At 41.1% G+C, this 25,372-nt stretch overlaps 1 protein-coding gene across 6 annotated transcripts in view; it reads left to right on the top strand.

The window, feature by feature from the left end:
• The window catches only part of CDH18 (cadherin 18), a 614,393-nt gene that overhangs the window by 551,858 nt on the left and 37,163 nt on the right, over positions 1-25,372 (top strand). For all 6 annotated transcript variants that reach the window (XM_083623835.1, XM_083623834.1, XM_083623830.1 and 3 more), the window contains 3 exons: positions 2,149-2,316; positions 9,363-9,550; positions 13,426-13,679. In XM_083623835.1, the coding sequence (XP_083479961.1) occupies positions 2,149-2,316; positions 9,363-9,550; positions 13,426-13,679 (610 nt within the window). The remainder of the gene's footprint in view (positions 1-2,148; positions 2,317-9,362; positions 9,551-13,425; positions 13,680-25,372) is intronic.

Here is a 25,372-nt window from a genome sequence, read left to right as displayed (position 1 = left end):
AAGTCTTGGTACGTATAACTAAAGGCCTTGGGGGATATTGGTAAGTGTACAAGTTTGTATTTACTCCTTTCCTGTTGGACTGATTTCTTGAGTGCTATAATGTATGCAGAAATTGTGCCTTGATGATGTGCCCTACTTTTCCAAGAGTATCTTTAACAGTAATACAGCAGGAGATGAATGTGGATTCCCACATCCTTGAGAAAGCTCCTTATTAAATGAAACTAAGAGAGCATTTCCTGGAGAACCCAGAAGTGTTTGGGTAAATGATGTCTGTCATCTGGAGATAATTTTCTTTTGTGTGTGGGGGGGGGGGGAGTCCCTCTGTTGAAGAAAACTTTTTATGATATCAGTCTCTTGGTCACCATTAGGGTGAGTAGAATTCATTTTCACTGTCCTGTTACCAATTTCCATACAATGGATAAACAACAAATCTTTATTACAGTTGTAGACCAGCATAAGGAGGGAGGGGTACAATCATTTAAAATCTAAAAAAAGTTAAAACAGAAAGTATATACAGTCGTACCTTGGAAGTCGAACAGCCTAGTTCCGGTTTTGAATGTTCTTTTGGAAGCCGAGCTTCCTGCAGCCAATCAGAACTCGCGCTTTGGTTTTCGAAGGTTTGGGGAGTTGAACGGACTTCTGGAATGGATTCCGTTCAACTTCCAAGGTACGACTGTACAAAAGTCTATAAGAATCCAAAATAAGTCTAAAAGAAGGGTTAGGAAGATTAGACAAGAGTGAAAGAGCGTAAAAGGTTAGTATATATAAGACTATAGCTATCAGTCTAATACGAGTGCTCATTATATCTAGTTTGTGGCACAGGTCATCTTCTGAGAAATTTTGAGTGCTGCTGTGCAGAATCTGGCAACGTTGTATGTTGTAGCAGGATTGGTATCTGAAAGCAGCAGGGAGGTATAGAATTGTCCTATGCGCCCTGGGTGCTTATGCAGTAATGGTAAGAGGAGGCTAGTATGAATGTCTCTGTAATAAAGACACTGGAGAAGCACATGCTCTATTGTTTCTATTTGGAATGGGTATATAGTTCAAGCTATTGGGATGTTTAGCAACGTCAAAGGTTGCCCACTCATTCAGATGAGTAAATGGGGCTCAGGGCAAGCATCAGCACTGTATCCTGGCAAGGTGTTGGGGCCCCCCTGTCAGCTGCCAGAGGGGGTCAAGTGCTGATGCTGGACCTATATGCAAAACGGCTTGAAAGTTTGGTGTACAAAGTTGGTCGCTGAGCCCAATTTTCTGTATGAACGATTGCAAAATCCAGCTGTCCTGAACTCCTAGGTAAATGTGCATAGGAATGAAGTCTCAGATATAGAGCCAAAACAACTAAGGCAACCCTCAGTTGGCGAAAGGGAATGTATACATTAGAATTATATGTAGCTTTTCAGTATATGAAGTAATGTTGCGCTGAAGCCCACTGACTTTGAGCTTTCCTAAAAAGGTCATCATGCGTTGGCATCGCTTTCACAATTTACATAATTACATAATTTCACAGAGTCATTCATGAGAATGCAGCTAAGTTATCAATGGCAAACAAAACATGCTCCCGTTTCCAAAATCAAATTTTCTTTTAAAGACCTCACACATAAGGCACAATATTGCATTCATTAATAATTCAATTAAGCTGCCGCTAAAGCAATTATATGCAGTGAAATGATACTCTTTTTTTGGCATTGCATCTGGGGTTCTTTCTGCTTTGCATGGATCAGATCAACCATATATCCATACATTATACTTCTTTGTATCAGGGGTGTTTTTACTTTGGTGTTTTTTTAAAAAATAACTTCCACATACCCTCCAGCAAGCTGGCTATCAAATGCTACCCCATTTTCCTTTGAAGGCAATGGTGCGGTAGGGGTTGACATTTCTTCATAATGCCAATATGAGCCATTTTCCCTCTCCAACCGATGCAGTACAGGGGAGACTGAAAACTGGCTGAATGCAAAGCAAAATTTGTTAGAGATGGTGATTGTTTTTTCTAACATCAGGTTCTTCTAGGGTGTCATTCTGTAGGTGAGAGGAGCTGTGAGAGTATCTGTTCCTTTTATGCCTTTCTAAAAAAAAGTGAGAAATAATACTTCTCTTTTCCCCCCTTCCTGCCTCTCCCCCTCCTTTTCCTTTTGTTAAACATCACAGGAGTCATCAGGACAGCCTTGCATAACATGGACAGAGAAGCCAGAGAACATTATTCGGTTGTCATTCAAGCCAAAGATATGGCAGGACAAGTTGGAGGGTTGTCTGGATCAACCACAGTCAATATCACGCTCACCGATGTCAACGACAATCCCCCCAGGTTCCCTCAGAGTATGTAAAGGTTTGATCTGATTTTTTTTTCCCTCCTGACTAAACCTTTGCCTGTAGTAATTAAGAGTTACATTCATTTCGAAGGTATTTGGTTAAGAAGCAGGATGAGCTTTGAATAATCAACAGAAAGCCAGTGTGGTGTTGTGGTTAAGAACAGTGGACTGGTAATCTGGTGAACCGGGTTTGATTCCCTGCTCCTCCACATGCAGCTGCTGGGTGACCTTGGGCTAGTCACACTTCTCTGAAGTCTCTCAGCCTGTTTGTTGTGGGAGAGGAAGGGAAAAGGAGATTGTTAGCCACTTTGAGACTCCTTAGGGTAGTGATAAAGCAGGATATCAAATCCAAACAAGTGAAATCAGCAAAGGGAAAGCTTGGGGAGGGAGAATATGTGACTACACTCATATTGTCCAGGCAGTTAGGATGGTGCAAACACACTGTCAGAGCCTATCTGGAATTCCTACCGGTGTGTTTGCATCGTACCAACCTATCCAACTGCCACTCCTCTCCCTCCCAGTAAGCACCAGTGTTGCACCTACCAGAAAGCTAGTATAGCAGTTTTGCCACTACCCATCAAACTGCTTCTGGTTATAATTGACTAATTTCAATAATGAATGGTGTTCACAGTACAGTTCAAAGGATGGTTACTCAGAAGGAAGGCCTACTAAATTCAATTGGCGTTACAAGCTGGTGCAAGTGTTTGGAACTGCAGACAAGCATGTGTTAATGACTAAAGAAGCATTATTTAGGCATTCTGAATTTTGCCTGCTCCATATCTTTCAAATACCACGTGTGTGACCTTGCTAAATTTCAGGCTGCAGATGTTTCTACAGGTAGATCATAAAGTTTTTGATCTGGCCTCCTTAGAGAATAATAAACGACTGATAGGACTTCATTTAAATGTTTAGTGTTCCAGACATTGATTTTCCTTCCTCGTATGAACAAATAAATACTCCATGCAGCAAGTTTCCAATGTACTTGAAACTAATTGCTCTTTATTTAAAAATAGCAAATGCTCTGCACCTTTTATTAAGGGCAAAGCTGGCTAGGAGTTGGAGAAGTTAGATGGTGAGTCTCTCAGCATGCTGACCCTGAACAATTTTCTCAGCTGGAAACTAGACTAGAGCAAGGTGGGGGAGACCAAAATAGTAGCTGGCTCAAGTAATAGATGAACAAAATCTGCTGGGATCCCTGCTTCCTGAATGACAATAGCTAGTTGGACTATCCTGCCTAGCTTGAGGCAAAGACACTGGGTTATTTCAGGAGGGAAAACAAGTCCCTTCATAGAAAAATAGTGTTAACAAATACAAGCCTTGGAGGACAGCATAGCATTTTACAATCTCCACTCTGCATGTGCTTGAGCCAGCGGTGAGTAGTGTCTGAAGGAGAAAGCATTCTGGGGGGCAGGTTTTCTCTTTGGCGTGATACATTTTTGACAGTTTGGGACCTGTCCAAAGAAGATGGCTTTGTCACTTTAACATACCCTTTCAAATGGGTCTATATAGAAAGTATCAAATGTAGGGGACAGGAGTAATAGACAGGCAGAGTTCCACAATTGTGAGTATTAAATGTTGGCCTCATTTGTACTTAATGCTAATCAAACGATCATTTGGTATCTGCTGCATGGCAACCAAAGGACTAGGGAAGGAGTAAAGGAGCCATGATTTTGTGATTCGAGGACCCTCCCCCCACGCTTGGGGATAAGAAAATACACACGGACACAGATTTTAAGGTTGATGGGCTAGAAAAGGCCACAACTTTATTGATTACAGCATGTGAGAGTTTAGGCATTGGAAAAAAACACCAAAGATTGACTCTGCCCACAGGGTGGGGCGAGTCTAACAGGGGTTAACCACCAGTAGGGGGAGCCTGTTGATGCAAATAAAACTGTAAGCTCTCCCCTGATGTCACCGGGGTTTGTGCCATGGCCCCCAGCCACAGCAGGGCATCAGTCGGGATCCACGACCACTGGATTCCTTTAACGGAATAGCCATAAGGAAGGGATAGGCGATGGCCACACCCTGCCCTTCCATACACCAACCACAGATTCCAATTCCTAACCGCCACCCGAGCCCCAAAAAGGACTAGGGAAGGAGTAAAGGAGCCATAATTTTCTAAATGCACACTTGCACCTTCAGGCTAAGCGATAGTTTGACTCCATATTACATGCAAACCGAGCCACTGTCTTAAGCGAGTCAAAATGACAAGGTCCAGAAGGTTATAGAAAATACTGAAAAACATGACATACTTTATGGACAGTGTCAATGATGTTTATAACATTGTCACTCCATTCATGGGTTTTATTAGGGCTGCCTATGTCTGGCCAGGATTTCAAAGGCGGAATTTTAGGGCTTCCTTAAAAAATCTCAGCAAGCTTTGGGAGGTCCTGGTTTTTACTTTTTAAAATATGGCAACCCTAGTTTTATGCCTGAACATTTTTCTGAAGATCTTGCTGTGAGTTTAATAAATTTAAATTGCCTCATTATTATTTCTTGCCTGCTGTTCCTTTTTATTCCCATTGATGCACAGGGAAGCTCACCTCACTGTCCCCTTGCCCATTCTTGTCATTCCTTTTCCTGAAGTCCAGGCAACTTGAACCTCAGCTCCCAGTTTGCCCAGTCAAAACCACCAATAGTGACATGGGTAGTGTCCACCTGATCTGCTCATCCCACACAATTCCTGCCTTAAGTCATTATTAGAGCACTGTAAGATCAAGCCACATTGCTCTGCTAATGTATTAACAAGACCACAGTCTCAGAGGAATGAGGGAACAAGCTTTCGTGGCACACTCTTTAGTTTTGTAAATTACTTAGTTAATTAGTCTACAGCACTCTTTGACTGTGGGCCATTTGTCTTTATTATATTCAAAGGAAAAACAGGGGCATCATTTAGAGAGGATAAGAGTCAGTCCCTCGCAGTGTTTGAGATACCAAGTGTTTATTCATTAGGAACACTCTTTGATCAGTTCACTATGTTGTTGTTGTTTTTTTACAACACTGTGTATTGTTAAAAAATAAATAAACTGTTCAGCGATGCTTATAGCAGCTTACTATATCACAATGCTTACAGTAGCTTGCTACTATTGGTTGGTTTCACTCTTAGAGACACTCCTAGCAGATGGGGTATTTGTGGAGGCTTAGCCCAGTGCCTAGGGCCAAACCTTCACTGTAACCAATAAAGTTGTGGCCTTATTCAATCCCATAGAATCAACATTCTGTGTATTTTCTCATTCTTTAATCCCTAAGGAACGGGGTGGTCATGGGGCCCCGACACACAAGATATATTTCACCCTTCATCTGTAGATCTCAAGGCAGTTCTACAGGATAAAAATACAAGATCAAAATACAAAATACATAATCAAAACAAGAACAAGTACAAAACAAACAATAACCTGCTTCCCTGCCCTGCCCCCAGTTTTTAAAAAATTGTCTTGACAAATTTACTTAAGGGGGGCTACTTGTAAATTCTAAGAAACCACAACCAGTATTGAAAAGCCTGTTTTAGTGGTTTTCTTCAAGGAAGTGTAATTTTCAAGCATGTGCCTTCTTTTAATAAGCATGGTCTTAAGTGATAGCCATTCGGTTAAACGCTTTGCTGAATTGAAGCTTGAAAGAATAAGTGGTGTAGTTTTTATGAAGATCTGCTGTATTCTTTATGCATGGCAATGAAGTCTATTTCCTACTTTAAGTGCACAGCTCACCACAAACTTAACTGTGGAGTCGTAACTGGAGCCTCCATAATTATTTTTTTATGTGAGCAGTTGCTGAATGAATGTTATGTGATCTCAAATGAGAAGACAGGCGGTCTGTGAAATTGAGAAGGGGAGGAACACTGTTAAGGAGACAAATTGTCTTCAGACGCAGTCTACACCGTGGAAATGTAGAGACGTTTGCAGCATATATCACTCTAGGCTCCACTAGCAAACCAGGGCACCCATGAACAGCTAGTCTGGGGACTAATACGTGAGGGTCTCTCTCCTTTCATTAGAAAGTTTGTGGCAGGGGTTTCCAAAATTATCCCTCTTACCTTTCTGAGACCTCCAAAACCAACCTGGAAGAGATGTATACAACTGCCAGGGAATGTTGGCAGCCAAGACCCACACACAGGGAGGAGTCCTTGTGGTCAAACCACATGTAACCTTCACTATAGCCCTATGGATGTATTACATGCATGTAGGGCAAACCCATGTTGATGGTGGAACTGGTCACACTTTTAGTACTTCTCTGTTCCTTGAGGTCTTCTTTCTATAAGAACCACATGTTGCGCATGAATGTCTATGGAGAAATTCCCTCTTTGCAAGTAAGGGCTCTGTGCAATTGGGACACCCAGGTGCATAGCTGCCTCAATCACAGAGACCCCTACATGTGAGCAAGTGCTGGCATGCTGAAATTTATCCACAGACAACTCATGGTTGCTGCAAGAAGAAAGCCTGATAAGGTTGGGGGAGAAAATTGATTCAGTTCTCATTTAAAGGTGAACCTATGTAAATCACACTGTCCAATACAGTGGTACCTCGGGTTACATACGCTTCAGGTTACAGACGCTTCAGGTTACAGACTCTGCTAACCCAGAAATAGTACCTCGGGTTAAGAACTTTGCTTCAGGATGAGAACAGAAATTGTGCTTCAGCAGCACAGCGGCAGCGGGAGGCCCATTAGCTAAAGTGGTGCTTCAGGTTAAGAACAGTTTCAGGTTAAGAACAGACCTCCGGAACGAATTAAGTACTTAACCCAAGGTACCACTGTACATGAATTGAAACACGGCCATCCTTTAAATTTCACATGTCTCTGAATTTTGCACTGCAGTTAGCCAACCAAGTAATGTGTACGAAAGTGCATGTACTAGGGTAAAGTGTACAGAACAATGCACATATTGCTGAAAACATTGAAGTAAAAATTGTTATATTAGTGGAAATCAATATATTTTAAAAAATGCAAAATTGCATAGAGAAATGTGTATATTAAGAGAACTTTGCAGTAAAATGCTGGTGAATTTTCATGAAGACATTAAAAACAAACAAACCTGGATGTGAAAGTACGTACTGAACTTTAGATTGGAAAATTGAGAAACAGATAGAGGCTGAAATAGACAGATTTGCCCTACATGTAAAATCCATCCAGAAATAGAAGTCCCCCATAACCAGAAACATTTTTAAAATCTGCTATTGAACTGGAATAAACTGTAGATGACTAACCCATACAGCCTTTATAGCAGAGTAATATAACAGGCCAAAATATGTCTAGGTAAGCCTGCCCAGGTATGAATAAGATTTTATTATTGCAAAAACAGTTGTAAACGATTTCTTCTTTTGTTGATTTTTCATGTTGTTTTTTCTTTATTTCACACTGTAGCCAATATTTTCTCGAGATATTTGAACTGTCCCTACTTCATAAAGTAGGACGAGGTTTCATATCTGGTCTGTGTGCCCTTTATCAGAGAAGCTTGGCTGAAATGTAGAGTAGCCATTTATTTTAACCCAGTTAATATTTTGCTTACATATAGAGAGGGACACATATACAGATAGATATTGTAGATATAGTATTCTGCACAGAGGCCATCCTATATCTTTTACCAAACTGTGGGAGAAAAAGGTCATCAAGACTGTCAAAGACTACATTACCATTAATCAAATTTTGTTTATGAAAATCCGCTAAAAATGGAGGTGCTAAAAATGACATAACATATATGAAACTCATGGTTTTATACTATGCATTGCTGATTGTAAATTGCACTGTATTCTAGGATTTTTGCACCAAATACATATGCATAGAACTGTAGTCTCTGAGAAAGGACAGTTATGGTGGTTTTCCACAAAGAGAAGTATAGGGAGTATTCTGAGATACATTGTGTGTGTGTGTGTGTGTGTGTGAGAGAGAGAGAGAGAGAGAGAGAGAGAGAGAGAGAGAGAGAGATGAGCACAACCTTTTTGCTGCTAATAATATATAGGTTTTCCTAAGGTTCATTCCTCTCCTATTCTTTTTGCAATATTTCCTATGTATATTAATTTTTTGAATCGTTATGTAATTATGCCCCCTCCTCATTTTCTCAAGATAGCATAAGTGAACTGAAAAGTGTTATCTCAGCTGCACTGCAAAAGCCATAGTAGCCATAATTGCACCTTTCTCAGCCCCATGGCTCTGGATAAGCTTTTATTTCTTTTTACATTAAGGTCGGCTGGTGGGGTGCATGAATGTTCATTTGAGATATAATCTGGTTTGGCTGAGTGCTATAAAGTTTTGAGAAGTAAAAGTTTCTCACAATTGCAAGACACATCATTGTGGGAGGAGGAGAATTCACTCCAGGCTTTTAAAATTGCTTAGCTTTTAACTCGGGGAAATTTACAGCCCTTGTTTCCTTGGCCATTTGGGAAGAGAGAATGAAGAGAGCACAAAAGTGTTATATTTTTCTCTTGCGGCTGAAAGATATACATGCTGCTACAGCTCTGAATGTCAAGCAATTCAGTGAAACAAAAGATTAGATCTTAGATGCTTTATGTTGACTTAAAATTTTGTTTGCTGTGTTTTAAATTACTTAACCAAGCACTTTCTTAAAACCCAATTGATAAGCATTTCAGAACAGACAAAAGAAAGCACTTTTTCACACAGTACATAATGAACCAATGGAATTCACTGCCACAAGGTGTGGTGATGGCTAATATTTTAGATGACTTTAAGATGGATTAGATAGATCAGTGGATTGTCAATAGCTGTTGGATCTGTGAATATCAGTTTCAGAGAACGAACAACAGGAGTGTGCTTTTGCCTTCATGCTCTGTATGTTGAGTTTCCCATTCAGAATGCTATGCACTGATGATTTAATCTAGCAGAGTTCTTTTTAATATTCTTAATACTTTATTCCTGTCGGAGAGCAGTGCTTTTCATTCTGTGAGGAAAAGCTTTCATAGCTAGGCACCACAGTTTAGTGAAATAATATTTGGTGCATTTGCACTAAACTCGGCGATCATGTTTCCCGTTTAGAAGAGATGTTTGAGAATTTGAAGTGTTATTGCAGCAGAATTGCTAGAAATGTTGCCTGAATATATTTTCCAGAACATTATCAGCTGTATGTTCCTGAGTCGGCACAAGTTGGTTCTGCAGTAGGCAAGATCAAGGCTAATGATGCGGACATGGGGTCTAATGCAGACATGAAATACACGGTCATAAATGGGGATGGCTCCGGAGTGTTTTCCATATCAACTGACAAAGAAACACGAGAAGGGATTATTTCCTTGAAGAAGGTAAGCAAAGCCTTTAGAAAAGGCTCACATGTGATAGATGTGAAATTCTCTTAGGGCTGTCATGGCACACAGCCTTAGGGCCAAACTGGAAATGACAGCAATAGTTCCATGCGCTTAAGCTCAGAGCTGCCTCCAAGTGTAAAAAGAGGAGCTGCGTTGAGCCTACATTTTTAAATAGAGAAAGCAAACATTTGTAAGGACTGTGATTTGCCTCCCAAGTGCTTTTATTCTTGAAAGCACTTTTATCTTCACACATTTCTTTTGCTTTCCAACTTCTGTGGTTTCAGTGCACAAAATATTCATACAAAATGCGTATTTTATCAGAAGATTCACCAAAAAATGTGTACTTTATATTGAAAGGTGCATACAAAGAAGCACACAAAAATCAATGGAGTGCAAGCAACAAGTTAGGGGATTCAAAAATGCAGAAATCTTTCTCCATTATGTGATAAACTCTTCATTGTTTATATTAATAAACAATATGGTAGATTACTTCCTCTGCTTTTGCAAAAGACCCTTGTGGTCAGATGTGATTCCTAAGCATTTCTGGTCACTGGGTGATAATGACATCACCTTTATTTACCTGACATTATGCATTCTGTCTCACTTTATGATATTGGATGTCATATCTGTACCAAGTATAGAAAAAATAATAATTACCATATTTTCCCATGTATAAGACTAGGTTTTTTAACAACAAAAAAAAAAAGTTTAAAATTGGGTCTCCTCTTATACAAGGGTAGTGCTGAGGGGGTGTTTTCTTAATTTGGAGTCCCCCCAAATAGGGGGTGTCTTATACATAGGGGCATCTTATACACAGAAAAATACGGTAATAACAAAAAAAAATTAAAAAAGTATACAAATCAGAATGGAATGGACTTCTGACTGAGCAGCAGTAAACCTATGTTATCATTGGCTAAGCAGCAAGCTGCTTTAATAAATGCGTGTTGATGCCATGGAAGCATGTATGTGTACAGGGGGTTATGTCAGAAATAATCAACTCCAGGTGTCTCAGAGCAGGTCTTTTAGCAGGATTCAAGACTTCCTAACAGTTTGTGCTGAGTGTGACCTATTTTGTTGTCATAACCGTGCAGTCTTTAACACAACAGTGGACAAAAGTGGACCTTCTGGTACACAATATGAAAGTGGCCATGGCTTCAGAATCTCAGGAGGGCCATGATCCTTAAAGATGCAATGGACCTGTTTTTGAGATGTGTAAGGAGGATGTGATAAAGTACTGGTGCTGTGCTAAATGCAGACCTTTCTCCAAAGGGTGAATGCTGCCTTTGGTCTTACATTATCAGAAGTGGGAAATGTCCATTTCCCTACCCCACATTTTGTCCTTGTGGCACAAACACCAAGAGACCGTTTTTGTATTGCCACACGAAATATCAGGTGAGGCAAATGACTGGCAGCTCAATCCTGTGCATGTGTGTGCGTGCGTGTGCTCAAAAGTATGCCCTGTTGAGTTCAATGGTACTTACTCTCAGGTGAGCATATATAGGATTGTAGTCTTCAGTACAAAAGGGCATGTGGCAGTGCTGGGCTAATATTATGCTTGGGCTGCTGAAAATAAGCACTTCAGAAAAGTGCTTCAGAATTGGCAAAAAAAAAAAAAATATTTAGACTAACCTTCCCTCACCCCACTGCAAAAACAACCCCACCCTCCTGTATACCACTTACCGGTATATCGAAACAATCATGGAAATGCATGATACAGAGAAATCTATTAGCATGCACATTCCTCCTTGATGTTTTATTATTCTGCATGCACCAAATTCAGTGCCATTCCACAGACTAGCTAGAATAAAAGGAATATATAAGCACTGGCCTCTCTTAGCCTTCTTTTGAACAGCGTCAAAGGGTATCCCGTAAAATATGCCAATATTAAGAAACAGCACTACATAAACTGAACCACTTGGGCCTCAATGTATTGTAAATGTTGATCCCATTGATAAAGCTGGTGGGAAACTATAGAAACCTCTGAAAGATCTCATGATCTCGAAAGGCTGACCCAAGTTTTATATTTGTTCCTTCCTGTCAGTGGCAAGAAACCATTGCTATTACTCATCGAGTAGCCTTCTAGTAAATTATGGCAAGTGTTGCTCACTGCTGAAAACAAGAACTAGGAATGGGAAGAAATTTAATCCCCTTTTGCATTTAAAAGTGAACCTAACTCACCTGCACTTTTCAAAACAGTACATTAACAAAACAAAACAAAAACAACCATCCTTCAAAATCTCTACTTCTCTGAATTTTACAATGCAGTTCACCACCTAGTATGGGTCCATCTGCCCTATGTTTGGTTTTTGGACAGGGACTTCCACGGGGTCCCCTCTAACAGGGTACCCTGAATACACAACTGATACAATATTGGGTGATATACCACTTCATCCCATGCTTGAAGACTAGGATTCCACCCAATGCCTTAAACATTTGTGACATTTTGCTATGGGAAAGGCAAAACATTTGTTTACAGGTGAATTCCATTAGCAACCATTGCAAGGTCAGGAGGTACAAAAAAACCCCTTTGGTTAAACCAATAAGACCTAGCTAAAGGGAAAACGACACTAAGCAGAACCTGAAAATGAATATAGATTTTAGAAGCATGGTAAGAATTGGCCTGAAATGGAAACAGAATGATAAAAAGAAGTGGGTAGGAAGGTTTTGCTCTTCAGCCAACCGCACTGTGGAAGCCACACGCAGCCAGCCTTTTAAGCCTCACTGCCAGGCTGGGCAGGGCAACAGCCAATGCCTGGGCAGCCAGCGAAGCACCACCCTCCAAGCGGGACCTCTGGTTGGCCTATTCACATTTTCCCTCTTTGGCGGGAAGACTGCACCTCAATACCACTGGCCAAGGGGAATTCCTCAGCAGCAACCAGCAGGCAAGCATGCTCTAGATGTCAGGAAAGAAGGTGGAGCACAAGGGTTCTGCACCTGTTCCACCCCGTAGATGCAGAAAGAGGCCACTCCTTTGCTACAAAGGTATCTTTCTGAACTTTGCCCATGCAGAATCCTGTAGGAACTGGATCCTAGCACCCCTTACCAGTTTTTGCTTCATAGGAGGATGCTGAGCCAACCTACTCCCATCTGAGTTTTTATGGGTACGATGATAATCGAGGACCATAGGATTAAGTGTAAGGTTTGCAAGCTTCACAGACCAGTCTTTCACAGGACCTGTGCACTGTCAATTAGGCAAGTTTCCTTTCACGGTACATAAGCCTCTTGGTGCCTTGGGGATCAGGCAGGATATAAATCTAACACACTAGGTAATACGTAATGATTAGTGGTATCCCAACCACATTGTCATGATTGTTGTACAGAAGCATTGTAATTCGGCCACCCAGCAGCCTTGCAGGCCTAAGCATCCATTAATTACATCTGCCCGATTTAATTTCAGATATATTCTGCATTAGTCCAATAGATATTGCTGTCAAACTGTTTCACTTTAAGAGTTTGTACCTTGCCACTGTAGCAAGGGGTGCCAATTCAAATAAAATATGGGGGGCAGTGCACGTGTCTTTTTCACGAGTCAGGTGCAGGTGGTTATCTCATTGCAAACTCAAGAGTGCTCATTTCTTTCCAGGAGTCAGATGCCATTATGCACTTAGTACATAGTTTCAAGCTACAGGAAGTGGAGGGGTTAAGCTCAGCATTACCAAAGCCTGCCACTATAATACAGTATAAAGGTGCTACAGGTGAAGTGCAGTAAAGGATGCTGTGATCAAGTCTGTTCAAACTTTATTACACAAGCAATTCTGAGGCTGGAAAACCCCTCTCTGATGGTGGAAATAAGGCAGCGAAATAATGCGTTTTGTGAAATAACTCAAACCCAAACTTACAGTGATAATGTGAAATTTCTTTTCTTCCCACAGCCACTGAACTATGAAAAAAAGAAATCCTATACTCTTAATATAGAAGGAGCAAATACCCACCTCGATTTCCGCTTCTCACACTTAGGACCTTTTAAAGATGTAACTATGTTGAAGATCATTGTTGGGGACGTGGATGAGCCTCCATTGTTCACTTTGCCTTCCTATGTCATGGATGTTTACGAAAACGCCGAGATTGGGACTGCGGTGGGCACAGTTACAGCACAAGACCCAGACAGCGCGAACAATGTAGTAAGGTATGCTAGTATATTCATAGATCTTCAGTTAACTACAAATGGGGTGGAGGTGGGGAAACCGTGAGGTGGGAAATTTGTAGTCTTCATAAAGCTGTACTATGGAAAACTTCCTTGATCCCTTATTAAAAATGAGAAGTGTTGGAGCTTACATATTTTTATTATTGAAGCATGGTAGGTCAAATATAATCAGAATTTCTTCAAGAAAGTAAAGTTGGGTAAAAATTAATGTCCTTTGAAATGTCCCACATATATGCTAACAATAGAAAGGGTTATTGAAACTCAGAGACTTGTTGCAACTTACCTGCTTAATATTAGTGACCAGCGGGAGCTGGAACAAAATTTAGGGCATCAGCCTGCCAGACATGCTCTTCTGTATTCCAACTCACCCACCCACCCACAATGTTCTGTTTTCATTTTCTAGCTAAATCTCAACAGGATCGCTCCTCATTGGGCTATTTTGGGGGAGGGGGCTGTTGATTGGTTGATGGTACTTTGGAAAACCTTGGCGTTGCCCCAAAGATGCTTTTACTTATCTGTTGTTTCTCAGTGCCTCTGGCTGGCTACAATCCTACTGACTCTTGCCACCAGAGTTTGCTTTGGAGTGATACAACTTTGTTAGCAGGGGTGCCAACTTGAATGAAATATTGGAGGGCCCAGGTAAGGCCCGCCCCGTATAACCGATCACAAAATGTGGCACATGAACAACTTTTGAATGTCAAGGCCCATTAACTTTGGGAGGGCTGGCCCCTTCTCAAATATTTTATTGGAAGAGGCCGAAGGGACCTCAGCCCCCTAGGAGTTGGCTCCTATGTTTGGTATCAAAACTACTAATCAAGTTGAGAAAGGATTAATAGTTTACTGGTAGAGCACATGCTGAATCTTTGGTATCTTACATTAAAAGGATCTCAGGAAGAATTGGGATGACACCTGCTTGGGACCTTTCTAGACTACTCACAGTCAGAGTAAAGGTAAAAGTTAAAGGACCCCTGGATGGTTAAGTCCAGGCAAAGTCCACACCATGGGGTGTGGCGCTCATCTCAGTTTTCAGGCCAAGGAAGCTGGCGTTTGTACACAGACAGCTTTCTGGGTCATGTGGCCAGCATAACCAAATTGCTTCTGGTGCAATAGAACACTGTGATGGACGCCAGAGCACACAGAAACACCATTTACCTTCCCACCACAGCAGTACCAATTATCTACTTGCACTGTACTTGGCTAGGTGGATCAAAATTTTGATTCTATAAGGCAGCTTCATCTCTTCATATAGACTCCTACAAAGGGAGAACTAGGCATTTTTGTCCGTTCCATATGGCATATATACCTGGGCTGAAACCAAATGCATCATTTTGCTTACTGTTAAATAATGCATCGCTTTATACTTATTTTTAAATGGTAATAGATTTTCTTTTGAGTACTGCGGTGACACAAAATTTGTAAAGTTGTTCACTTATAAGTATTAGGCAAAACATTTTATGATGGGTTTATTGGCATTAAAAGGTAAAGGTAAAGGGACCCCCGACCATTAGGTCCAGTCGTGACCGACTCTGGGGTTGCGGCACTCATCTCGCTTTATTGGCCGAGGGAGCCGGTGTACAGCTTCCGGGTCATGTGGCCAGCATGACTAAGCCGCTTCTGACCAACCAGAGCAGCGCACGGAAACACCGTTTACCTCCCCCCCCCGGAGCGGTACCTATTTATCTACTTGCACTTTGAGGTGCTTTTGAACTGCTAGGTTGGCAGGAGCAGAGACCGAGCAACAGGAGCTCACCCCGTCACGGGGATTCAAACTGCCGACCTTCTGACTGGCAAGTCCTAGGCTCTGTGGTTTAACCCACAGCGCCACCCGCATCCAATATTATTGGCATTAGGAGCATACAAAGAAAGCTCTCGAGAAGCCGAATGCCTGCCATTATGATGAATGGAGAGAGGTCATATATATTGTAAGATCCCACATGTATAGAAAGATGTTCAAAGCACTGGCACATTGTGTTTAATGTGCCCAATGCCAGACATAGATATGAGGGTTTTCCTTCACTGTAATGGAGTCTTAGCTGTAATTTTTACTTTTCTCCCATATGAGTTAATGGCACTGCTTACTGATATGGAGGAGACAGAACATAAACTTGTGAATCCAGAGGCATTAGTGATGTGGGAGTTAAAACTATTCCTTGTCTCTGGTGACCCAAGTGTCCTGCGGAAGAGCAGCTTCCGCCTCCCCACAAAATCCACACTTTTCCCCATCATCAGTCCCTTTTTCAATGGGAGAGCATGTGCTTAATGGTTAAAAAAGGTGGGTTGGTTGTGTGCAACAGCTTGGATTTTTGTAAACAATCAGACAAATATGCAATATTCAAAGATTCATTCTGCACAACTTATAATAACAGAGTTTAAGACAAGGCATCAGCTTGAAGCCCCAAACCATGAAATCATGCCAGTGTTGCAGGGATGTTATGATGGAGTTGCATAATGATGCAAATGTTTCAAGATTAGGGTTTTAAGTCTCCAAATCTGAATAAACTTTCTTTCCCTAAAATGAAAATTGCATTGCTTCTTCCGGCTTAGGTGAAAGATTAAACCTAGCATTATGTCTTTAGTGTGCTAGTAGGTTTGCTTGTTTGTTCTGGATCCTATGGGAAGTGGGAGGGATTTTTCTTTTTAAAAAAAATAAAGATTGTGTAGCTGTCTCAAAACAATTGAATGTTGAGGGTAAACAAACGCTCCAAATAAGCGAATTTGGAGGGTAAACAAACCAAGCTAAGATTACAGTAAACCCTTTTAGCAAAAGGTATGCAAATCTGTAATGGATATATGCTGCAGTAACCTAATCCTTTTATTATGAAAAGGTTGGAAATTATTTTCTGGTTTTCTTTAACAGTGTGGGAAAGTATTGTTAGATACGTTTCTAACTTTTAATGGTGTTTGTGTGTGTAGATAGATAGATAGATAGATAGATAGATAGATAGATAGATATTAATTTAAACATATCTTCTGTATATGGTTTTATCAACATAGCTGAAGGATTAGCATGAAATTTTACAGGATCCCATTTTTAAGATTCTAAGACACATTTTCACGCACTGAAAGTCAGAAATATTTGCTGTCTAACAGTACCCCGCTTTTATCTATTGTCAAGTTACAACATAGCCAATAGTTCCTGTCATTCTCTTACTACACTTGGAATGTGTAAAACCCTCCCAAGAAGTATGGCTAGTATTATTGACATTGATGTTGCCAGAATTCATTATTATTTGGTCTGGAACACAAATCTCCAGCTCTTAAAGCTTGGCTGCATTCTGAATCAGCTCCTGAGAGGTGTGTTCTGGTTTTGAATGTTAGCTGAGCTTCTGGGCATGCACAGGTCATCAAGGAACCAAAGGATCCACGATTTTCAAGGGCACCTGAGTGTTCAGTGGGTTTGACTGGATACTATGGGAGCTACATGTCCAGCAGTTCCTTGCATCTAGGATTTTTTCATGAGCTTGTTCCTTGCTGCAAGCCAGGATGGGACATGAGGTTGGGAGGCTGGGACAATGCACCTGTGCCCATGGAGCCAATCTGCCATCCCTGCAAGTATGTTTGCACTGCTCCAATTTTGCACATTGCAGGAAGAGGAGAAAACCAAGCAATTTTTACCTGGGATAAGTGAGATTGCTCATATTAGATGAGCTTACCTTTGATTTTACCTGAGGGGGATGAATCTGTCGCTAGTAACTGAAACACTTTTAGCTTATTTTAAAAGAAGATGTTCTGCATGAGAAGAAACATCCAAATTTGCATCAAATGTCATTTTCAGACTATTATTTTTAGTGACAGCCTTAAGGACGCAAAGAACAATTTTACTGGTGTTTTTGGAAGTCTTTTTGCCTTTCTTTGGAATTGTAATATGTTTGCTTCAGAAAACACCACCAAATTTCCATATCATTTTTCCGTAGGGAAATTGCTCATAGTAGCTAATTGCAACATAGCATTCAAATAGTATCAACATAGTATTGACATAGTATCAACATAGTATTGACAGCAGGTGGCGCTGTGGGTAAAACCTTAGTGCCTGGGGCTTGCCGATCGCATGGTCGGCGGTTCGAATCCCCACGGCGGGGTGAGCTCCCGTCTTTCGGTCCCAGCTCCTGCCCACCTAGCAGTTCGAAAGCACCCTTAAGTGCAAGTAGATAAATAGGTACCGCTTTATAGCGGGAAGGTAAACGGCGTTTCCGTATGCTGCGCTGGTGCTGGCTCACCAGAGCAGCTTCGTCACGCTGGCTACGTGACCTGGAAGTGTCTCCGGACAGCGCTGGTCCCCGGCCTCTTAAGTGAGATGAGTGCACAACCCTAGAGTCGGACACGACTGGCCCGTACGGGTAGGGGTACCTTTACCTTTACCTATTGACAAACTAACATTTTTACCCCCAGTTATTATAGCCATTTTTCGTGCCGTGTGCTGGGTTCTGCTTTTGAGTAAACTACTTGATTCTGGAGTTTATCTGCCTGCCTTACAAGGAAACTGGATCTCTTAACTTTCCTAATATATACAAAAATTTAATTCTGATTTTTGTTAGTAATTATATGCTATGATTTCCCCCCAAAGAAGATACACACACACACACTCACACACACAACCCGTTGTATCCAATGTGAGCCATGCTCAGGGTACACCTATTCAAATTAGTGAAAGAGACTAACTTAGGTCAATTAATTTCACTGTATCTTTTCTGAGTAAAATTTTGTTGGATACAACCAAGAGTTCATTGACCAATCGCTTGTAAGGAAAATGAAGGGCTCCTTAATGAATAAATGGAAATTGTGACCTCAATTTTGTAAAGTTTACAGAGTTAGGTGCCCTTGGACTGCTGGACTTTTCACTTTGATATAGACAAAGAGATGATAAGTTAAAATGCAATTAACTTATCTGAAGGTATGCTAGCTATTCCACTCTAATTGTCTTTCATTCAGCTTTCCTCTCCTTTCTTTTTCCTCCTTTTATACTTGCTTTCTTGGATTTCAGTATTATAATTCATCAAATTTTAGTTATGAGTTCAACAGAGCATACAATGTCAGCTTCCATGTCATTAGATACGCTAGTGCTTGTTAAGATAAAGGGGATTTTAAAAAGAGCTATTTTTAAAATCTACCACTAGTGCTAGGAAATTTTCTTTAGTTTCTCATTCTGCATGCTGGTTTTATTATACCGGCTGCTTTTCACCTGACAAAATTCATGTATGAGTACATCAGCATGCTTTCCAGCTCTTTCTTCTGACTCTGTTGGTTTGCACTTAGTAATTTTTTTGAAATATTTTTTCCTCTATGGTAAAACTTTGGCAGTTCTTGGCCAGAGTCTTTTCACAGTCATGTATAGTTTAGGCACAAAGCCCCAAGTTCTTACATTTATATATTAGAAGGGATACTATGTTGTAGCACTTGTCTCTGTTTATCTTGTTGTGGAACTATTTCCATATGTATTTTTAGCCATGCAAGGGGCCATCAAAAATGTCCTCTGTGTTGAAAATATGAGGTTCAACTCATATTATGGACTGTCAAGGTTATCTGGGAAAGAACTTTGGCCTTTAGAGAGTTGAGCCAGTGATGAGAGTGGAGATGGAGTGCTTTGGACTAGACAGAACATTGTTCAGGCTTCCTACCAACCTTGGTGGCCTCCAGATATTTTGGATGTTGGGTGTTATGGTTCAAAATATCTGGAGGGTATTTGGTTGTGGGAGGCTGATTTAAAGCAGTGTTATATTGGGAGAGGGCATAGCACATGATGTGCAATCTTAAAGTTCTAGTTGCAATCTCTGACACCTCCACTTACAAGGATCTTGCACAGCAAAGGTGGGAAGAAGACTTTGGATAGCTATGACTTGAAATGCTGTTGTCACTTATAAGTAGACTCCACTGAGCTAGGTGGACTGAGAGTCAAACAGTGGGAGGCTACTTTGTATGTTCAAGGCTGAAAGTTTATGAAAAAGATGACTCTGGTGCCTCATTTGATATGTTTTATCCATCCTAATGGCTCTCATTAGCTATGAGATGCAAATTCCATGAGCTCTGTGTCATATCAGTATCAAGCTGTGCTCTGTATCTGATTACAGTGCTGGCTGCAAGCCACTTGGCTTCTGACGAGAGAGCTATTGAAGGATGACACTAATCCAACAAACAATTAATGAACATTTCTCGTAATCCACTTTGTGTGCCCTGGTTGTTTTATTAGGACATTTCTGAAGCAGATACTCATGAGAGTTCAGCAATACATTTTGTATCTTTAATTTTATTGCCCCATGGAATGCTGTTTGATTGTTTCCCTTTGGATTAGGTTTGGAATGGGTTTACCTTGGAATGGGTTTACATGGGGCTACCTTTGAAGGTGACCCGGAAACCGCAATTAATCCAGAATGCGGCAGCTAGACTGGTGACTGGGAGTGGCCCCCTGGACCACATAACACCAGTCCTGAGGTATCTGCATTGGCTCCCAGTACATTTCTGAGCACAATTCAAAGTATTGGTGCTGACCTTTAAAGCCCTAAACGACCTCTGTCCTGTATACCCCCATCGTTCAGCCCAGACACTGAGATCCAGTGCCGAGGGCCTTCTGGCGGTTCCCTCATTGCGAGAAGTGAAGTTACAGGGAACCAGGCAGAGGCTCTTCTTGGTAGTGGCACCCTCCCTGTGGAACACTCTCCCATCAGATGTCAAGGAAATAAGCAGCTATCCTATTTTTAAAAGACATCTGAAGGCAGCCCTGTTTAGGGAAGTTTTCAATGTTTAATACTGTATTGTTTGTAACACTCAATTGGGAGCCACCCAGATGGCTGGGGAAACTCAGCCAGATGGGCGGGGTAATAATTGTTGTTGTTGTTGTTGTTGTTGTTGTTGTTGTTGTTGTTGTTGTTAAGACAGTGCTGTAACAATCCTCAGGGTCAATTGCTCATTTTTAAGGCTACACCTTAAAAATCATAGAAATTAGAAATAACAGAATTGTAGAGTTAGAAGGGACCAGGGGGTCACCGAGTCCAACTCCCTGCAATGCGTGAATCCTTTGCCCAGTGTGGAGCTTCAACCCACAACCCTGAGATTAAGACTCTCATAATCTTCATACCTTCAAAACTCCACAGCCCAATCCTGTAGGGATGTCTAGCCACTGGAACTGCCTTCTTCAACCAGGTGCCTTCCATATGCTTTGAACTATGGCCTTTGTAATCCCTGACCCTTGACCATTATGGCTGGAGTTGTTGAGAGTTGTCTGAAACATTTGGAGAGCACCAGGTTTGAAAAGCTTGCACTATAACATTAAACATGTATCATGTTCCCTCTCTTTGATTGTGTTCTGGTTTGATAGAATAGTTCAGATTTGCGGCAAAGTGTGCCGATCCTCTGACCAATAAATGCTACTGATACATGTTGATCTTGCTGTTACTGAAACATTATTTTACCTTCCCCTCCTTGAAATTCTTACAGATGATTTATCTGAGTGGAACTCTCCCAATTTGCTACAGGTGACATCTAGTGGCATCTCTGTATATTGTGTGGTTTTGCTTGAGCCAAATCTTAATTTTGAGGAAATTTACTTGCCTGGAAAGGAATTATGATATGTTACATATTGACGTTTGTGTTCTATGCTGCAAATCACCCGGTGGTCTTTTGTCAAAGTGTGACATTTGAGTTTTCTAAATAAATAAGTACATAGTAGGATGACCAGCATAACATGATTTTCCTTTGAATTGGAAGAAGCTTTGTGAAAATCTGGATATTCACATGGAAGACTTTTCATCTTCTACAAGTTTCATGCGCAAACAGGAATTGACACCTATTAAATTAGGAGGAAAGCCATATGAGTTGCTTAGGATACAATATTTAACATGGGTTGTGACCTCAGTTCAAAGAAAAGTAGTTGTACTTATGTTTCATTAAAATTGATGGGATTTCAGTCTGACCAACTTTCTCTGGTTTGAGGTCATCCAGTCTTTATACCAGAGTTCTTCACTGAACTCTTGAGGATAAACTCACTGAATAACATCTTTGAAACTTTCTAATTTTCAATTGTTCAGCCATCTTGAATAGATGTATCATGAATTAGTACCAATTTGCCTTTTGAATTTTGAATATACCACTTATCACCAGTGTTTACTCTCTCTTTTCTTTTTGTGTTGGGTTAATGGTGAAGAGAGGGGGTTAGGATTTCACAGGCTATCACAACAGACCACAAGGGTTCTTCAGCCATGAGAAGGTTGGAAGCCACTGCTTTACCCCATAAATGGAAGTGCCTCTGTTGGATGTTAAATATACATCGACAGCAAAACACTCTCACAGAGGAACCATTACCTTGAGCAACTATTTAAAGGGAATGTTCCCTCTAGTCATAATGTTGCCTTCACTTGTTATATCTGGAACAGGAAGTCTTCAGAGGGGCTTTGATCTGGTTTTACGTCAGACTTTAAAGGCCACTTGGTATAGTCAGAATAACAATTACTAGAAGTAAATGCAAACGAATGGATCATTTGCCACCCCCCACCCCTGCAAGAGTTTAATATATTCATATGAAATTCCCTTTGTTGTTTAGATCAGGCAACATTTGAACAAAATTTCAGCTGTTTTTCACAAGTTCTTAACAGAGAGGGCCAGCCCCACTATTGGAAATACTACTGCCTCAGTCAGACAGCTGGTTTTTGATGTAATAAAAGGACAGATTATTTTTAGTTACTTAATATATTTTTATTTATTTCTTTATCCTCAGAGAGAGGTAGCTTTGAAATTTTCAGCCTTAGGCACAGTGTGCCTTGACTTGGGGGGGGGGGCTATGGGGAATTGCTGTTCTGCCTCGGGGTCCAGCAATGTTAACAGCCAGGATTTCAACAAGTCAGCAACACAAATATATTTTGAATGCTCTTCGAGCGCAGAAGATTTGGGAGTTACACCTTCACATGAATGTAAAAGGTGCAACACATATAGGATATAAATTGAATAAATAAATACATCAAATATCTTCACTTGGTGCTACAACAGTTTCTAGAAGATATTCTATATATTTTTGGGGATGGTTATTGAGAAAGCATACCTTTTAATGGGAGATGACTGGAAATTAAACTTGAGTATTTTGTATCCAATGGCATTGATCCTCTCCATTGTAATGCTGTTCATTAACCATTGCTGTGACTGATGAGTGATAGAGAGCCTCGAGTGATCTTGGCATTTTGCAGACTGCATTAGGAATTATACTACATGGTTTGCTTAGCAGCTAAATGCTAGTAAACAGAGAGAAGATTTCAACAAGCTTCACTCTTCTCTTCCTTTTCCTTTTCCCTTTTTAATGCACCTGCTTTATTTTCAGGCAATGTGGAGTGCATGTCTCAGATTAAAGCAACCTTGCACAATTTTTGAAAAGTGTTTTCTGTGCACTTTGAAGTGTTCATTTTATGAGGAGTTAGTGGAGCATGGCACAGAGCCTTATTGCTGCCTCTGGCTTTCCACTTTGTCTAATTGTTGTGCAGTATTACATAGTATGAAGTGATATATTGTGGTGCTTGAGATACTTGCTCCTGCAGGCACTGTAGAAGTGCCCATTTTCCACCCACCTTTGTTTTAGCAGGTAGCACTGATGGACTTTAACACTTAGTTCACCAAAGTTTGCTTGTAACCAGTGTGGTGTAACACATTGTGTGGTGTAACACATTGTAACCAGTGTGGTATAGTGGTTAAGAGCGGTGGACTTGTAATCTGGTGAACCTGGTTTGATTCCCTGCTCCTCCACATGCAGCTGCTGGGAGACCTTGGCCTAGTCACACTTCTCTGAAGTCTCTCAGCCTCACTCACCTCACAGAGTGTTTGTTATGGGGGAGAAAGGGAAAAGGAGATTGTTTGCTGCTTTGAGACTCCTAAGGGTAGTGATAAAGCAGGATATCAAATCCAAACTCCTTCTTCCTTCCTTCCTTCTTCTTCTATCTCACCATGATCGATTAATATATTGTGTGCTTCCTTCAATTTGCAACATTCTACCCCACTTTTCTTAAAGCCATGCCCATAAACATAACCTGTTGTGGAGCTATGGATGCAAGAACATAAGAATAGCCTGTTGGATCAGGCCCTAGATCTAGTCTAGTATCCTGTTCTTACAGTGGCCAACAAGATGCCTGTGGGAAACCAGGAAGCAGAACATGAGCACAAAAGCACTCACCCCTCCTGTGGTTTCCAGCAATTGGTACTGGGAAGCGTTGCTGACTCCAATTGTGAAGGCCTAGCATGGCTACATCATGGCTATTAGCCATTGAGATAGCCCTCTCCTCCATGAATTTAGCTAATCCTCATTCAAAGCCATCCAAGTTGGTGACCATCACTGTCTCCTGGGGGAATGAGTCCCATAGTTTGACTATGCGCTGCATGAAGAAGTACTGTCCCAAATCTTCCAACATTCAGCCTTATTGGACAGATGAAGGGACAGTATTATACCATTAGAAGTATTCTTGATTCTTAACTGCTGGGGTCATCAAGTACAGGGACCAGGTTTAGATCCCAACCCATTAGGTTCCCTAAGTGTATCATTCTTCTTCTGGTGCTGGACAGCTACTCTTACAGATAGGGATCTAGGTCCCACAGAATGGGTGAGAGTGCCTAGTTTGCCTCTGTATCCAGGGCACACAAAGATGGGCTACATCTCAGTGGTATTCTTGTAGGATACAAACACTTTCCTGCCTATCACATGGTTGCTTTGCTAGCTCATACTAAATTTCACTTGAGAACATAAACAGCCAACATGGCCAGTCGCCACAAAAAGTTTTACCTTATGTGGCTGGAAAATTGTAGAAAGAGAAAAACAGGGGGAAATTCTTGTAAATTCAAGGAGTGGAACTCAATGTTGCTGATTTCTGCTTACCAGATGGAATGATCTCCCCTCGCCTATCCCCATGTGCTGTTCTGGAGGTTCTCCTGACCTTCTAGAGACTGTGTGGGGAGGTGAGATGGTTAGCCCCGGTTGTGTTAGCAGGACTCATTGCTCTGGCTTCCACTAGTGCAAGTGTTTAGTTGAATCTGCCCCATAGCTCACCTATGCATATACAACATTTCAGTTCTCTGCACCAGTCTTCCCCAATCTGGTGCCCTCCAGACGTTTGGGACTACAACTCCCATCAGATCTAGCCAGTGTGGTCAAATGGGTTAGTTGGGACAGATGGGAATTTTAGTTCAAAGCATCTGAAAGGCACTAGGCTAGGGAAAGCTGCTATATGTGATAACTTGTTGTTGAATGTGTGACCTGACTTCATTGTAAAGTGTTGCTCCTGGGTTGGTTTGAAGACTTATAACACTACATGATGACTTCTTCACAAAGTGTTATTGCAGTCATTATACTGTTACCATGTGAACCAGCCTTCATGCTGTTACATTTATTTGCATTTCTTAACCTCGGACAGGAAGCAATGAGCTAAAAAAAATACATTTTTCAATCAACCAAATAAAAATAAACTAAATTTGTTGAGATTAAATGTCGCTTAAATCCAGTCAAATTCAGAAAAGAAGGCTGTTGTAGTGTGTGTGTGTGTTTTCCAGCTCTAATCGTCTTCTCTGACTTCATCTGTAGAAGGGTAGTTTGCCAGCCCCTGTTCTGCCTTGTGTTCATCTCACATTGCAGTCTTTCTTTTTCATAGTCTCTGTAAAGATACAATTTCATTGTGGCATGGAACATTACTGGCTCGCCTGCAGAGTGTGAGGCTGAG

Source organism: Podarcis filfolensis (assembly GCF_964270895.1).
Source record: "Podarcis filfolensis genome assembly, chromosome: 7".
NCBI lineage: Eukaryota > Metazoa > Chordata > Lepidosauria > Squamata > Lacertidae > Podarcis > Podarcis filfolensis.
This window is presented reverse-complemented; position numbering and strand designations above follow the sequence as displayed.